The sequence below is a fragment of the Odocoileus virginianus genome, chromosome 6 (assembly GCF_023699985.2).
Source record: "Odocoileus virginianus isolate 20LAN1187 ecotype Illinois chromosome 6, Ovbor_1.2, whole genome shotgun sequence".
Taxonomy (NCBI): domain Eukaryota; kingdom Metazoa; phylum Chordata; class Mammalia; order Artiodactyla; family Cervidae; genus Odocoileus; species Odocoileus virginianus.
In genome coordinates, this window is record NC_069679.1 from 46,502,352 (window position 1) to 46,520,252 (window position 17,901).

The 17,901-nt window shown below is 39.4% G+C and overlaps 1 protein-coding gene across 4 annotated transcripts in view; it reads left to right on the plus strand.

Moving 5' to 3' along the window:
- The window catches only part of MYO5A (myosin VA), a 198,522-nt gene extending 182,255 nt beyond the window's left edge, over nt 1-16,267 (plus strand). For all 4 annotated transcript variants that reach the window (XM_070469262.1, XM_070469263.1, XM_070469264.1 and 1 more), the window contains 7 exons: nt 600-754; nt 2,709-2,798; nt 4,518-4,668; nt 5,826-6,108; nt 7,363-7,537; nt 9,570-9,650; nt 9,931-16,267. In XM_070469262.1, coding sequence (XP_070325363.1) covers nt 600-754; nt 2,709-2,798; nt 4,518-4,668; nt 5,826-6,108; nt 7,363-7,537; nt 9,570-9,650; nt 9,931-10,083 — 1,088 coding nt within the window. In that variant the 3' untranslated portion in view covers nt 10,084-16,267. The remainder of the gene's footprint in view (nt 1-599; nt 755-2,708; nt 2,799-4,517; nt 4,669-5,825; nt 6,109-7,362; nt 7,538-9,569; nt 9,651-9,930) is intronic.
- Nucleotides 16,268-17,901: the final 1,634 nt, after the last annotated feature.

The window sequence follows — 17,901 nt, forward strand, 5'->3', positions numbered from 1 at the left end:
TGTACTACTGAGGATCGAGGGGTGAGTCAGGGAGACCAGTTGGGAAGCTCTCACTGGGACCCAGGAGAAGATGGTGGTGGCCTAGACTAGGGGAGCTGGTAGAGAAGTAGCAGGATTATTCTGGACATGTCTTATGTGTAGAGCCAACAGGATTTGTTGATGGATTAGATGTGTGATGTGAGAAAAGGAAAGAAGACAAAGATGATGACAAGGTTTATATTCTGAGAAACTAGAAGGCAGAGACTGCCACTTACTGAGATGGGACAACTCCTGGAAGAGCAGGTTCCATGGGGGGTGGGTTTTGTGGGACAGGCCTGAGCAGAGATGTCAAAAGCCACTTGTTCCATGAGCCTAGATTCAAAGGAAAAGTCAGGGCAGGAGAGAAACATTTGAGAGTTATCATTGTGTAAGCAACTAATATTCTCAAGTCCCTATAGTCAAGAAATCCTCTACTCTAAAATATGCTTTTTTAAAAACATGAACCTATTAACGCTGAATGATTGAACTGTTACATGAGAACTGTGCCTTTATATCTCAAAAAGCATTCCTTATGAAGACTTTCAAAGTTATATAAGACTGTTTCCTCTTTTCTTTTTTAGAACTGAAGCCACGTGGTGTAGCTGTCAATTTGATTCCAGGGTTACCAGCGTATATCCTGTTTATGTGTGTTCGACATGCTGACTACCTGAATGATGATCAGAAAGTAAGGTCGTTGCTAACATCAACAATTAACAGCATCAAAAAAGTATTAAAGGTTAGTTCATGTTCAACAGATTTCTCATAATGAATATTAATGATGACAGGGTCTATACAGAGGTATTTTTCCATCCTTAGACATGAGCTAAGTTGCCAGTTATGGCCACATTTTAGTCTTAACTGGTACCTTCCATTATAGGAAATATTCATTATGTAATGTGTCTGTGTGCTTTCTTTCAAAACAGGGCTCAGATTGAACAATAATAAAAATTAATTCAATATATTTACATTTAGTTGTGAAGTAAACTGAAATTCTTCATAGAAATAGTCTGCTTTGAGGTCTGTCTCAGAACTAAATTAAAAATACTTAGTGAAGTTCATATATACAGGGAATATGATTCTATAGTTAAAATAGATATTAAAAATGTTTAGGAATACCTAGCCCATTCATATAAAAAGCTGTCTGATAAAATATTTAAAATTCTCTTCTGACTTTTCTTCCCATTATTCTCCAGCTCACCCCATAATTTTCCTTGTTACCTGAAATGCCTGGTTTCATGTGAGCAGCAGCACATAGATACTAATCAGAGAGGAAACACTTGGAAAAGGCAGTGAAGTTACATAATAGAACAGAAAGCCCTACATAACTCAGTAATCACTGAGTCACGTTGCATAATCATCCTTTTGACAACCTAGAAAAACAGTGAACGTTATTCTTAGTTTTAACCGTTTTTCAGTGCACAGTTCTGTGGCATTAAGTACATTCATATTGTTGTATAACCATCACTATCATCATCTCCAGAACTTTTTCATCTTCCCCAACTGAAGCTCTGCACCCGTTAAACACTCTCCCCCAGCCCCTGGTCATAACTTTTAATGATGGTTCTCAGTCCCTACTGCACAGATACTCTATGCGGTTACATTCTACAGTGATTACTGAAGTGTTGAATTTCTAAATATTTTAACATTCAAAAATTGATGAATGTCTTCTGAATGGAGCTCATGTAATTTTTGGTATATTGATGGTATATTGCATTTATTAGACTATGAATTTTACTACTTCTGAAGTTAACACCTATGAAGACAGCAAAACCAAATCATGAAGTTTTCTGCCTCTCATCTTAATTACAAGAAGAAATTTATCTAATTTGACTAATTATTGTACCAGATTGTTTAAAGATTTAAAATGAGTAGATACTTGGGACTTCCCTGGTGGTTAAGACTTCCACTTTCCAATGGTTAAGACTTTGCCTTCCAATGCAGGGGGTGTGGGTTTGATCCCTGGTCAGGGACCAAAGATCCCACATGCCTTGTAGTAGAAAAACCAAAACATAAAATAGAAACAATACTGTAATGAATTCAGTAAAGACTTTAGAAAAAAAATAATTTTAAAAATGTAAAAAGCATAGATTCTTGAACATAACACTCTTTTGGAACATCCTTTTTTAAAATTGAAGTACATTTGTCTCGTGTCCTGTTTTGATTTAGAGTTGTTGTTTGACATGTGGCCCAGTACTGATGAAAAGCCACACTGTCCAGTGCTCTGCACAGGACTCCCTTAATCCCATGTCTGATTCGCTCCTCAGAAATTGTATCTTAATCACTGACAAGATTTTTCACCTAATCTGGGTTTTAGTGCTTCACAGTGTTTGTGATTCTCTTTTGTACCTTTAGTCCTTTCTTATTCCTTCAGTAACCCCCAGGGAAGTAAGTTTGGGTAAGCAAGACTTGGTGAATTGTTTTCTGCCTAAAGGGACTACTAAGCTATTATCAACGGAATGAATGGGCATCACTTTCTAATGGCAAGAAAACAGATGCCAGGCAAGGTAACAACTAATGAATTTAGTGGTTGAATTCTGTAGCAGCAACAGGAGGCTTTACAACTGTAATGTGATTTTTATAATTGTTGTTAATAGTAAGTGAAGGAAACGGGCCTTCTGGTATCTATTCAGTTATTTCAGGCTTTTGTTTCCATAAGGAAAAAACTAATTTAGGCTTATTCTCTCTTTTAGAAAAGAGGTGATGATTTTGAAACCATCTCCTTTTGGCTTTCTAACACATGCCGATTTTTGCACTGTTTGAAGCAGTACAGTGGAGAAGAGGTGAGAAAACCTTGATTACAAAACCAGCATGCTATACTTTCTCTGAACTTCTTAAGGAAAAAATTTAAAGCACAAAATGTTAGTCATTTGTTAATTTAGAAACCTGAATTCAGAAGTGGCTTGACAGTTTATAGTTCTATTTCACATTCATTATTTATGAAACTGACTTGGGAATTGACATAGTTTCTTCCCTCTGATAGTTTGTATTATGAGAAAGCACAGCAGAAATAAAATGAGCATTGGTCATTGAATAGTTATCGCACTGAAACTTTTTGTTAAGATGTGAAAATGGGGTTTTCAAGGATTGATATATTGAGCTTTTTAAAGAAATGAATTAATTTTAGCTTTCTATAGTACATTAAAAGTGATCATGTTAAAAGTTATCTCAAGATTTTTCCAAAAATATATTTTGCCTTTGCTTATAGTGATGTGTTCATCAGTTAGTTGATAGACTTCCTATTTCAAAACTACATATTTATAATTATTTGTTAATGGCTACATAGTATATTGGAGAAGGAAATGGCAACCCACTCCAGTAATCCTGCCTGGAGAATTCCATGAACAGAGGAGCCTGGCAGGCTGCAGTCCATGGGGTTGCAAAGAGTCAGGCATGACTGAGCAGCTATCGCATAGTATATATCAGACAGCACTCACTATATATTACGTTGTTTAATTCTTACATCTCTGTGAGGTAGGAATTCTAACCCAGTTTTACAGTTGAGGAAACTCAAAGAAGTTCATCACTTTGCCCATGCCTTCTCAGCCATAAAGAGCTGAGCTAGGATTTTGGGTCTGCCCACCTTCAAGAGCTTGTGCCATAAATGCTGCCTTTCATGCCTCCCCATCCTTTGCTGTCAGGACAGGCAGAGAAGCTGAGTAGTGGCCGCTTTCTCAGCACTCACAGGCATGGAGCAGAAGGCTGTCCTGACAAGTGATAGGAAATGCAGCATGAATAAGACACGGCCCCTGAGCAGGTGGGACTGACAGACCAGAGTCCTCCAGAGGGCCTGGTAACTGTCCTGTCAGTCCCCAGTTCTAGACCATGTTGTCGAGTAAGTTGTAGAGAGGCAGATGCTTGAGTGTGGCCAGAATCCATCAAGTAGGCAAAAGTACCTGCCTGTACAGTTGGCTTTCCGTGTTACCACATACCATCAAAAGATTCTGTTCTAAGCTTGGACTGCGAAGCCTGTATGAATACCATAAAATATAATAAAGGAAAATTATTTATTTATTATTTTATTTTATATTTTATTTATACCAGTCTCTGTAGAAATGACCAATTTTAAGAAAATTATGTATGTCCTTCAGGTACGGAATTTATAAACAAGACTCTATTTAATGAACTGAAGTTAAGAGATTGGTACTTTACATAATCTAGTGTTTGGCAGTAAAGCAGCTGTTTCATAAGTGAAAACACTCATTAGCTTTTTTTTCAAATTGATTTCCCCTATCTTATTTCATTGACATTGCTTGTGGAAGGGCTTAAATGCTAGACTGCCAAGTTTAGATATTATTCAAATGCTGGTAAGAAGTGGAAGCAGGGACATAATAGAAACAAACACAAAATTTGGGAAGGATTATCTTGGCACTTATGTGGAGGTTGGATGGGAACTCTTAGGAGAAAGGTAAAAAAGAGCATGAGGATATTGATCAAATGAGAGAGTTAGACAGGAGACATTTTATTTCATGTATGTCATTAACTCTGTATTATGGCTCTAGGGCTTTATGAAACACAACACCTCTCGCCAAAATGAACACTGCCTCACCAATTTTGACTTGGCTGAGTACCGGCAGGTGCTCAGTGACTTGGCAATTCAGATCTACCAGCAGCTTGTGCGGGTATTAGAGAACATCCTTCAGCCAATGATTGGTAAGTCCCAGGCATTGCTGACGTCCAGGTCTGTCTCGTGGCACATGTATCAGAGCATGTATTCATATGAAGAAGGTAAAGTAGTAAGACTCAGTCTCAAAATTAGCTGAGGAATCTCAGAACCACAGCCATGACTAACTGGGGCACGTCAAAATCCCTGCTTCTACGTGATGGAAATGGCAGGATCTATTAATAGTTTCCCTCTCTAACGTGTAATGCCTCTCTGTTAAGATTGGGTTATGCTTTATATCCAGCAACAGACCTCAGACCTTGTCCAGTTTTCAAAAACAAAAATACTTGAAACTTTCATCAAGGGCACTACTGCAGAGAACTTTCTAGGGACCCAACTAAAACTAAAGAGACTGAGGAGGGTTTGCAGATTACCTGATAGGCTATAGTAACAGGGCTGGGAAGGTACCATGGCAGCAAGAATGGGGCTCAGACAGTCCATGCTGAGTTGTTCATTTCAGGGCCCCTGTGAAATCGTTAAAGGCAATTTGGTTTGTTGCAGTTTCTTATTGGATGAGCAACTGATCAGTGTGTGTGTCTATGTATATGAGATTCATGTACCTCTCTTTATATGTGTGCACTCACTCTGGGTATGTATGTATGTATCATGCTACCTATATTCCTTTGGAAAGTGTAGCAGGTGTGAAATTGGAAATAGGGGGCATGTAAAAATTGCAGGCTACTGATTTTGTGCGTAGCTGTTGAGGGAAGCTCAGGTCAAGGAAGGGCCCAGCTCTCCAGCCCCATGTGACTGCCCTCTCCCAAGACCACTGCCTGGTCTCCTGCTTTTCTTACTACTTGAATTGTTTGCTTCTGAGGCTCGACACTACTGGAGAATACTTATCTTCTCCCTAATTGCCTCTCTCTTAAAAACCTCTCTCTCAAAAACCCTTCCAAGAAATTTTACACATGTGCTATTAAGACTATTGTTTCATATTTTAGAAAATAATCCATTAAAATTTCATGATAAATTTTTACATTTAAGGATAATTCTTTTATTAAAGTTTAAAACCCAGATGCCCTTTTACTTGTAGTTCCTTTTTCCCTCTATTTTATACTCAAGTCATTTTCCTAAATTGTGTGTGTGTGTGCATGTGTGTGTGTTTGCATCATAATCTTCTTCTCTGACGTATGAACTTCTCCTTTAGTCTCCGGAATGCTGGAACATGAAACCATTCAGGGTGTCTCTGGGGTGAAGCCCACAGGGCTAAGAAAGCGAACCTCCAGCATTGCTGACGAGGGTACCTACACACTGGACTCCATCCTGCGACAGCTCAACTCCTTCCACTCGGTCATGTGTCAGCATGGCATGGACCCCGAATTGATCAAGCAGGTGGTCAAGCAGATGTTCTACATCGTGGGGGCCGTCACCCTGAACAACCTCCTCTTGCGGAAGGACATGTGCTCCTGGAGTAAAGGCATGCAGATCAGGTGAGCGAACTCCAACACCTTTCGTGGCCTTCTCGGGCTGCCTAACAGTCTGCTGGGGCTCACGTGCGGCGCGGGCACCCGTCGTCTGAAGCCCCCCAGGTGAGCGGTAAGGGCAGACCGGGCGTGGAGCCGTTTCCTCCTCCTGGCTGGACTTCCTCCACTGCCACGCGTGGTTGCTCCCAGCGTGCCTTCAGCCTCTGCTTGTTGGAACCAGGCTCCGTGTAAAGTTAACTCAATGAGGGGGTAAATCTTTTACTGATGTTTGAAATATGCCCCCGTCAGTTTTAAGGAAAGCTGCACTCAGTTTTGTCCAGCTGCTCCTCAGCATCACCTTGTTAGCATAATATAATTATTTTTTTGGCAAATAATTTATTTTAAAACAGCTAGAAAATTCACCAAGAGAGGGAGAAAGTATTTCTCCTATAAAAGTCTGTAGTTACTCAATCTTAGGAAATTTGACCTTCTTTCCAAATTTTCCATTCTGACTCATGTCCACTGTAGACAGCAGTCAGAAGGCAGTGCCTTCCACTCAGATCGTTAAACTTATTTCTCTGCCAGCTCTGTTTACACCTGCGAAGCCCCTCTTTGCCTGATTACTAAGTCCTGAGCATGGATCCGTTTACCTGACTCCTGTTTTGCAAACCGCTGTCAGTCGCTTGGCCACCTCTTAAAAACCTCAGCATCTGTGTAGTTTCTGTGTCTCTCTCCATATTTTCCGTTTGCTTCTTCCTATGCCCCCACTTGCCCTTCTTGCCTACATCCCTAAACTTCCTCAGGCCACTACCTCCATCATCCAGGCTCTTCCCTGAAAAGGGTCAGAGCACAGGGTAGGGATCTTATTATGTCCACTAGCTTGGAGTTTGACATAAGGAACAGAGAGTATTAGAGGATTGTCAATTCTCTCCTCTCAAGTTGTAAAAAGCTGTAACATGTTTTCTGCTCTGCTGTTTAATAAGGACACAACCATATTATGTGTTCTATTTTTTTTTTTAGCACACCTTATTTTGTAACTTGCTATTATAGCTACACTTCTGTCTTCCATTAAAGAGAATTATAGTCTCTAGAATTAAACTCACTCTTATATGATTATGATTATTAACCTGATTATTTATAGTGATAAATTTTCAAGCACAGCTAATGATTTAAAAAACAGAATTCAACTGAAATTCCTAACAAAGCCATGCACAGAAAAATTAAGACACTTATGATAACATTCGGTAAATTTGCATCCCCCTCAACCCTTTTTTGACATAGGTACAATGTCAGTCAACTAGAAGAATGGCTGCGTGACAAGAATTTGATGAACAGTGGGGCTAAGGAAACCCTGGAGCCTCTCATCCAGGCTGCTCAGCTTCTGCAAGTGAAAAAGAAAACAGATGATGATGCAGAAGCCATTTGTTCCATGTGCAATGCTTTAACTACTGCCCAGGTAAGGCAACTTTCCCTATTATAAAATTCATCAAAGGTAACATTTAGGGAAGTCATGAAGGCTTCTAGTTATTGCTTTTGTCTCTGAGCTAACTTCATCTGTGTCAGAGATGACATATATCAATACTGTAGATCTTGAAGACAGGAGATTTTACCACAAAGTATATTTCAGTACTAGTCACACTCATGCACATTCAACAGTCGGTAAATATTTATCCATTCTCTACACTGTTCTGTGTAACATTCCAGCCACTCAGATAAAACCAGGAACAAGGCAAAGTTTCTGTTTTTATAGAGTATACCTTCTATACACTCTATGGAGCTTGAACTCCAAAGAGTCTTGTATATTATTTGATAATTGAATGATTCTTTAGACTTATCTATTTAAGACAGATAATTCTTTTTTTAATTGAAATGTAGTTGATGTATAATATGATGTTAGTCTCAGGTATACCACTCAGTGGTTTGACATTTGCATACATTATGAAATGATAACCATGATAAGTCTAGCAACCATATGTCCCCATTTAAGGTTATTACAATATTATAAACCATATATTATATTGTAGATTGTATCCTCATGCTTTATTTACTTGATAACTAGAGGTTTGTACCTCTTAATCCCTTCACCTATTTTGAACACCCCATGTCTCTTCCCTCTGCAACCAACTGTTTGTTCTCAGTATCACTTAAGTTGTCCCAGAGGTCTCTTAAAACCATCCTTATTTCTTTTCATTCTTTTTTCTATAAAGTTTCAGTGATTTGATTTACACTACTGTCTTCCATCTCACATCCACTCCTTTGTATCATTTCGTCTACTGTTGATGCCTTCCAGTGTCTTTTTTTTATTTTAGTTATTGTATTATTCAGCTTTTTCTGGTTCTTTATATTTTCTAACTCTTTGTGAGTTCATCCCTACTTCTCCTGAGTACAGTGAGCATCTTTATGATCATAACCTTGTACTCTTTATCAGGTAGATTGCTTATCTCCACTTCATTAGTACTTCTGAGATTATGTCTCATTCCTTTGATTGAAACATACTCCTGTCTTCTCATTTTTCCCAGTTTGTTTGTTTGTTTTCTATGCATTAAGTCAGCTGGTTACATTTTCCCATCTTAAAGACGTGGCCTTATGTAGTAAACATCCTGTGGGCCTCCGAAGCATGCTGCCCTCTGGTCGCCAGAGCTCTGTGCCCAGGGGTACCCCCTATGTGGGCTATATAGGCCCTTCTGTTGTGACAGGGCCACAGTAGTTCTACTGTGGGCTCCCTAGTGGGCAGGGTTGGCCCCTGGCCTGGTTGGCTGCCCCACCCTGCTTCCTTTGGTTTCTGCTGCCCCATGTTTTGGTGGAGCCAGCTCATAGCACAGCTGGCCACAGGGCTAGGGAAACCCAGGGCTGGTGCTAGCCCTTGGTGGGTAGTTAAGCCCTGAGCACTAATAAGCTAGTGGGAGAACTCCAAATGGTGCTGAGGATCAATAACTAGTCATTCAGGTAGAGTCTTGAATTTAAGGCAGTGAAAATATGGGAATGGCGTTGGAGGACAGTGGCCACAGCGTGAGGCAAGGCACGGGCATAAACATGCCCACTTTTCTTTTGCCTAGTTATTTTTGTGCTGACTTTCGGATTTTTTAAATGTTTATCACTTATCTCAAAACATAGAAATCTTACATAGGTTACACATAGAGTATATATAGAAAGTAATTAGCTGAATACTCAGGACACTGATAACTATTGTTACTTTGAAAGACTGAGAGCCTGAGAGTGGGAGTACTTTTACTTTTCATGATTTTTTCAAATTTATATTGCTCCTTAAAATGTACAGATATTATATTAATACACTCTTATTATAAAAATTTAAATAATAAAGGTAAATGTGCCTTCAGAACAGCTCCCTCTCCCATCTTGTCCTAACCAAGCCCAGAGTAGAATTGAAAGCAATAGGCAGAGATCCTTTTCATCTTCCCGATTAGAGGTAACTGGAATGTATGTATTTGATAATATGCTAAAAATTTTGATCATTTTATTTCTCCCAGATTGTCAAAGTGTTGAATTTGTATACACCGGTTAATGAGTTTGAAGAAAGAGTTTCTGTGTCATTTATTCGTACTATACAGGTAAGATCTCCCAGGCTTCCTTTTGCTTCAGTTTACCAACACAGTCATTTGGATGGAAATTTTATAATTTATTGAAGGATAATGCAGTTTTTATTATATTATTGTATCATTTTCATAGTGCATTAATTTTTTGATAATAACTTATTGGGGAAATGAAGTGATTTTAAAACAAATATAAACATTTGTCATTCATTGAGGGTTTTTGGTAGAATTTTTTCTAAAAAAATGCTTATAGATTCAAAAAATTGATGTTCTGATTTTTTTTCCTTCATTTTCTCAGATGCGTTTACGAGACAGGAAAGACTCTCCTCAACTACTCATGGATGCAAAGCACATCTTTCCTGTCACCTTTCCTTTTAACCCCTCTTCCCTTGCGCTAGAAACCATCCAGATTCCAGCCAGCCTGGGCCTGGGATTCATATCACGGGTCTGAAAGTGATATCAAGGCAAATACTGACAATACATTTCTTGCCTGAAATAAGAACCCATTATTTCAAGTGAGCTACTGAAAACACATTTTAAAAGATACTACTTATTATCTCCCAAATAAAGGATTATTGACTAGAACTGCCCCTAGAATACTTTTCATCATCTTGGAAAGAAAGATAGGTTCCTTTGTGCCGTGTTACCTTCATAACAACACTTGTCCTTGGTCAGTTAGGTGTCTGCCATTGACATGCAGGTGAATGACGGAAGAAAAGAAAAAAAAAATGTGTCTTCAGCTGCCAGCATTTATTTTAAATCCTTATCACTGCATCTAAATGATATAAAAAACCTGATTCCAGATATGAATATGAGCTGTTGTTAAGAAGGCGCCATCAAGGAACCTCCTATGTACTAACCAGAAGCATTGAAAGAAAAATCACCACCGAGTACATATCATACCAGCTTAGGAATCAATTATGTTGATAATGTCAAACTGGAACAAACAAATAAACTGGCATTATGTGAAGTAACTGGACAAGTAGCTCCCTTCTATGTGTCACTATGATGTAGAGATATTAAGAGAATGTTGGTTTGCTTAGAGCATGGAAGTCCATTTGTACTGTAGTTTACTGAGCATTTTAAATTGCTGCTACATACTATGTTCTTTAAAATGTAAGCGATATTCATATTAGGCACTACAACAATAAGCTTCTCTTTTATCAACTCTGTTTACAGTCCAATCAGATTAGTTTTAACTGGATTATGTGCACATATCTACAGATTCACCCTCACAAGTAGCAGACACTGGGAAGTCATGTAGTAATATGACACAACGTTTGACATTTAGGGATAGAAGTAGGCAAAGTGGTTAATGTTGATGTCATTTTTTCAGGATGTGTTATATTGATGTGCTCATTAACTTTCCCTGGGTGATATCACATCAGGGTACAGTGTTCTGTGAAGTGACTTATTTTTAGTTACTAGATCTGATTCCTGCAGTGCATATTTTCAACCCTGACAGGTTTACTTTCTTCTTAATTTATTAAGAATTAATCTCAGTATCTAGAGAGGATTGTCAGAATATTCATGATTCAGGTCTTGAAATCTTGATTCTTTTATAAATTATGCAAAAGAAAGTATATAATAAATAATTGATTCCATTTTTTAGGCTTTGCAACTTCTATAAATGTTCTCAGTACCACTAGGTATTTTCCAGAGCATCATATTAGAAATACTTTGACCTATATAAAAATATAAGGAAATTGCTGAATTTTACAGAGGACTTGGTTTAATAAGACCCAGATTCTATAAGTTTTCATTCTGACATTCTAAGTAAACATACCATTTGTCCCACAAATCTTAAACAATAAATGTTTCAGATTGTGCAAAAGCAAATTCTTAACTTTCACTAGAAACTCTGGTTTGGAATTACAATCATAGATTTGTAAAAATTAACTGTTAGATGATCTATAAAATATGTGCAATATTATTAATGGAAGTAAAACATTTTCAAATCAGTGATAAAGATTGTTATTAAAAGATAAATACTGTCTGTTAACTTATTTGAGCCTCAAATTCCTCATTTATACAGTAAGGGTGTTAAGACAGCCGGTTCCTAAGGTCCCTTCCACTTCTGAAGTTCTCTCCTCGGAGTGCTTGGACCACAGAGAAGTGAGCTGCAGGTATTCGGTAAGGTTAGCCTAGTGTTTGAAGCACGTTAATTTTGAGGGATTAATAAAACGTAAAATCATAGGTTTATGAAGCTATAATCTTTCTTAAATGTACATGATTTATATTCATGCTTTTAGAAATTTAGTTCAGGTAATTTCTATTGAATTGTGTACTGCTGTATTCAGATTGGATACACTTATTCATTTGCAAAATCAAGCAAAAATGCTACTTCGGATTCTCTCAACTTTCCCTGGTTGTCAATGTGGTTTTCAATAACTTTTGAAACCACCTACTTAGTACTGAATGTGTCAGAGTCTAAGAACATAGATGGGACTTGGGTGGGAGAGATGTCCCCTCAAATGCCACTGTGATTTGAGGCTCCCCTACTGAAACCTGGAAATCCTCCCAGGCCCTTTCCCAGGTTAGTCCTGTGTAGCATGTTCCACACACACCCTGAGTCATGTCGGGTCTTCAGGCTCACGCTCTAGCTTCCACTGCCACTGCAGCCCTTGGTCTTTCCCACAGACAACTTGTATCCTGAGGCATGTCTAGTCTGGGCCTTTCTCTCTCTCCTGCCTCTCATCTTTCTGCTACAAAGAGCCTCTGTTCCACACCCGAGCCACAGGCTCTCCTGTTCAGGGATGGCCGCACAAAGATTATGCTATTTTAGGACTCCAACTTCCTCCAGGGCCTATCCAGAACCCCAGATGGGGATCTGAATTAATTTCTCTTAGTGGCCTGAAGATCTTTAGTCAGAACAGAAATACCTTACGACCACAGAACTCCAAATCCTGGTAAGTCATTCTGTGTCCTAGTTTCTTGGAGATGCAACAATATTCTGCTGACTGTGGGCATCCTTGGCCTCTCTGAGGGCTTCTCACCTTTCCCTCTGTCCATTCACACTTTATTGCCCAGCCTCAAACAAACCTCTGCCAGCCCTCCACACCATCCACCCACTCACTTCTCCATTCATTCTTTCCCTTCCTTCAGCCGGGTATCCCCTCCACTGTCTGCTCCCTGCTCTGGGTGTTGAAGGCTGGGGGTGGGGTCAGTCTTCAGTTGCTCTGCCCGCCTGCCTGAGGACTCCCCTTCAGGCCAGTTCTTACATGAGTTCTTACTGTTCTCACTTCTCTGCGGTACTTCTTAGCTTACTGCTCTTACGCTTGTTCATAATTCCTCCATGGCACACTATAGGAACTCAAAGAAAGAGTTCTTTGAGAAAACAATTCACTTGTCTCAATAGCCACTTCTCAGTAGTCTCTTCCCCACTCACCTTACATGGAGACTCAGCTCACCCCTTGGAAAGCAAACCTGAAAACTTAGCAGCAGTTTCCCTTCTTGTACCTTCTTTCAGGTTAAGGTTTTGCTCTGCCCAAGAGAAACTATAATGAAGGGGGAAAGATGAGCATGGGGTAAAATCCATGAAGTGTAGCTTCATGGTTCCTTCTGAAGTTGTGAAAATTCCCCGTGCACCTGACACTTCTTTCCTCAACTGCAAAAGTACAAAAATATGTATTCCAAAGCCAACTGAGAGAAGATTTGGGGATTTGGGCCAGTTTGTCTCATTTGCTTTATTTCATTCATTTCAATGGACAATTGAAAGTTGCCTCTTTCTGGGTAAGTGATTATGTATAATATAGATCAAAGCTTTTAATAACACAGTTTAACTAATTTATTTTATTAGAATTTCAGTATAGTGGTGTTTGTGAGAAATGTCTTCCCTGGTAACCCTAGGTGAAGGGGCACCTGGCACCATCCTGAGATGTCCTCATATTCTCTTTTTCTCTCTCTTTCTCTTCCACACATACACAGTCTTCAGTAACTTAAACTGTTTAACATAAAGCAAAAATGTCACATGTGGCCCTTCAGTCCTCCTGGTGAAAAGGGAGTGTAGAAACAGTACCTTGTGTCTGGCCGTGCTTTACTCCAACTCGCTCTGTTACCTCACTGTGTCCTCACAGCAGCCCTGGAAGGTAGGAGGGTAGCTACTGCCGTCCTTGTGTGTGTGAAAATTTGAGACAGGGATACGTGAGTTGCCTCACTAAGGTTGCCTAGGTTGCCTAAGCTGTGCCATCATTCCACACTCGGCAGTGGCAGTGAGAGCACTTGTGGGCAGGAGACTTGAGAAAGCCCCCAGGTTCCATTTTGTTCCTCCTGGTACCCGTGGGGTGCCCTGCCCAGCACAAGGCGCTCTGTTTCTCTATCAGAGTTGGCTACTGGCCTATGGGAGGTGAATAAACGCTGAGTACCAAGTTCTTGGTGCTGGTCAGATCGGGTGCCTTGTGGTTTCCTTTTTGTCATAGTTACCAACTATAACTGGGCTTCCCTTGTGGCCCAACTGGTAAAGAATCTGCCTGCAATGCAGGAGACCTGGGTTTGATCCCTGGTTTGGGAAGATACCCTGGATAAGGGAAAAGCTACCCACGCCAGTATTCTGGCCTGGAGAATTCCATGGAGTGTATAGTCCATGGGGTCACAAAGAGTTGGACACCACTGAGCGACTTTCACTTTCACCAACTATAACTAGGTTTGGCTTTTGTAATAGATCAGTGCCCCACCCCCCCGGAGGGTGCAGGACTCTGTTTTGGTCATTATTTAGTAGCAGGCTGTCCCAGCCTGACAGGAAATGGAGAGAGCCTCCCAACAGTTAGGAAGAAGGTCACTGTCAACACACAGCCCTCAGAGTCACTATGAGAGCCACCGGGTAAGCTAGCTGAGCAGCCTGGAGAGAACCTGAGGGCACAGGCCAAGTTGCTGGGTCCCTTCTGAGGGCTGTCTACCAGGCAGGCCATACACAAGGCTTTGTGTGTTTGAACATGACAGTGTATACTTGCTGCCAGTGTTGGCTTTGGAGCCAAGAGGTTAGGGAGGCACTGTGTATGCATAAGCGCATTGATTTCTTCTCAGGCTGTGCTGTGAGGGCCGCCTTAACCCCTGCTCCCTTCCCTCCTAGAGCTGCCTTAAGTTCTCTGGAACTCCTCCTCTGTAAGGGGAAGTCTTGCCTGGAAAGGTATCTTGCCCTGTTTCACAAGGTGTGAGGGTGTGGGTGGGCGTGGCCTCCTTTCTCCCTTCCCATTCTGCATGACCCTCCCCGCCTGTTGCTTCTTCCCATGCTCTCATTTCCAAACACGTGTTGGAACTCTGAGGCAGCAACAACCTCGGAGCCAGTGAAACATGATCTTAGTGTTTCCTGACTTCCGGGGGCTCCGTGTTAAAGTAAGCAAATGAACGTGTGAATGAAATATAGAGATAATTTAGATTCTTGGTAATTCTTAAATGGCTTGTTTCCCACTGAACTGACGTTTTCTTAGGCTAAGGGTATAATTGTGAAACCTTTCATGGACATTCATTAATTTTTTTTAAGAACAATTTACCCACATCAAAACTGGAGTGAAAATATGAAAGAGTGCTATAATTCTAATTCATTGTATTACCCTAAATTAAGTCAAACTGAGATTACAATAGATGTCTCAATGGATCAGGAACTGGAAAGCACTATGTAAAATATCTGCCAAAATATATTTTATACATTTTTTATTTTATAATTTGGTCTAGTTAAAATGCTCAATAGCTCAATGTAATGGGTGTTACTAGATTCATTACAATGTCTAAATATGAATACCATTTCCTTAGTATTGTAATGTTGCTTGAAATATTTGACAGAAAACATTTCTTTCTGGAAAAGTGTTTTTTGAATTGAAGTTTATATGTACAATTCAATGCTTAGTAGGTCAGTATACATTTTCATGACATTTTTCAGAGTCGATAGTTTTAAATATCTTATTATTATACGTTATAAAAACAGCCTACATTTCAGGCTGTCTACAACACTGAGCCATTTAATTTTTCCAACATATGATGAATTTTTCCTTCAAATGTGGATATATGTGTTATAATTTATGAATCTAATTGTGTATTTTTGTGGAACCCAGGAATTACATTGATTTTCTTGTTACCTTGGAGAATTTAAGTTGCTCTAACAGTGTTGCATAGAAATGAGCTTATGACATTTAATGTATTGTATTTTAATTACTAACTTCAATTCTCAACTTACTGTGAAATGGATATGTCTTTTAACTGCCATAGCATTGAACATTGCAGTTTTTCTTTTTCCTTGTTGGATCTGGAAAAGGAATTCTACTTTGACCTACATAGAGAAACATGATCTAGTTAATCTTTGAAAAGTTCTTAGGCGAAATATTCCTCCATGAAAAATGAAGCAAAAGTACTGAAAAGTGAAAGGCATTATCAACCAACTTTTAAACTAAACCCACCCTAGCATATCTCACATGAAATTTTTAAAAATAAGTTACTAATGCACCTCATGTCAACAAAAGCCTTTGAAACATAGGTTTTCACTAGATATCACCTAGTGCTAAGATGAAAAAACCAAGACAATATCAGATAGACATTTATGCTCTAAATTTGTAGTTGTCTGATGTTGTACTTAGTAAATGTGTGTCATTAATGCTGTATTCTCCTAGCTATTAATATTGTTCAAATAAAGATATGGATGTAAAGGATTTTTGTTAGTGTCATAAATTAACTGACATCACATACACAAACATAGATCACATTTGGGGCTGTGAAACACACCTTTAAATTTTAAAAGACTAACACTAAAAAACAATGACAGAAAGACAACTGGAAAACCCCCAAATACTTGGAGATTAAACAACTTCTAAATAACACATGGGTCAAAGAAATAACTGGAGAAATTTTAAAATATTTTGAACTAAATATAGTGAAAATACAGGTTAAAAATGAATCTATATACAAGAAGAGAAACAGACTCATAGACAAAGAAAACAAACTTCAAAAAAGAAAAATTTCTGTTTCCGTTCAGTTCAGTCACTCAGTAGTGTCCAACTCTGTGACCCCATGAACCACAGCATGCCAGGCCTCCCTGTCCATCACCAACTCCCTGAGTTTACCCAAACACATGTCCACTGAGTCGGTGATGCCATCCAACCATCTCATTCTCTGTCGTCCCTTTCTCCTCCTGCCCTCAATCTTTCCCAGCATCAGGGTCTTTTCAAATGAGTCAGCTCTTTGCATCAGGTAGCTAAAGTATTGAAGTTTCAGCTTCAGCATCAGTCCTTCCAATGAACACCTGGGACTGATCTCCTTTAGGATGGATTGGTTGGATCTCCTTGCAGTCCAAGGGACTCTCAAAAGTCTTCTCCAACACCACAGTTCAAAAGCATCAATTCTTCAGTGCTCAGCTTTCTCTATAGTCCAACTCTCACATTCATACATAACTACTGGAAAAACCATAGCCTCAACTAGATGGACCTTTGTTGGTAAAGTAATGTCTCTACTTTTTACTATGCTGTCTAAGTTGGTCACAACTTTTCTTCCAAGGAGTAAGCATCTTTTAATTTCATGACTGCAGTCATCATCTGCAGTGACTTTGGAGCCCCCCAAAATAAATCAGTCACTGTTTCTACTGTTTCCCCATCTATTTGCCATGAAGTGATGGGACCAGATGCCATGATCTTAGTTTTCAGAATGTTGAGCTTTAAGCCAGCTTTTTCAGTCTCCTCTTTCACTTTCATCAAGAGGTTTTTTAGTTCCTCTTCACTTTCTACCATAAGGGTGGTGTCATCTGCATATCTGAGATTATTGATATTTCTCCCGGCAATCTTGATTCCAGCTTGTGCTTCATCCAGCCCAGCATTTCTCATGATGTACTCTGCATATAAGTTAAATAAACTGGGTAACAATATACAGCCTTGACGTACTCCTTTTCCTATTTGGAACCAGTCTGATGTTCCATGTCCAGTTCTAACTGTTGCTTCCTGACCTGCATATAGGTTTCCCAAGAGGCAGGTCAGGTAGTCTGGTATTCCCATCTCTTGAAGAATTTTCCACAGTTTATTGTGATCCACACAGTCAAAGGCTTTGGCATAGTCAATAAAGCAGAAATAGATGTTTTTCTGGAACTCTTGCTTTTTCGATGATCCAGCAGATGTTGGAAATTTGATCTCTAGTTCCTCTGCCTTTTCTAAAACCAGCTTGGACATCTGGAAGTTCACGGTTCATGTACTGCTAAAGCCTGGCTTGGAGAATTTTGAGCATTACTTTACTACCGTGTGAGATGAATGCAATTGTGCAGTAGTTTGAACATTTCTTTGGCATTGCCTTTCTTTGG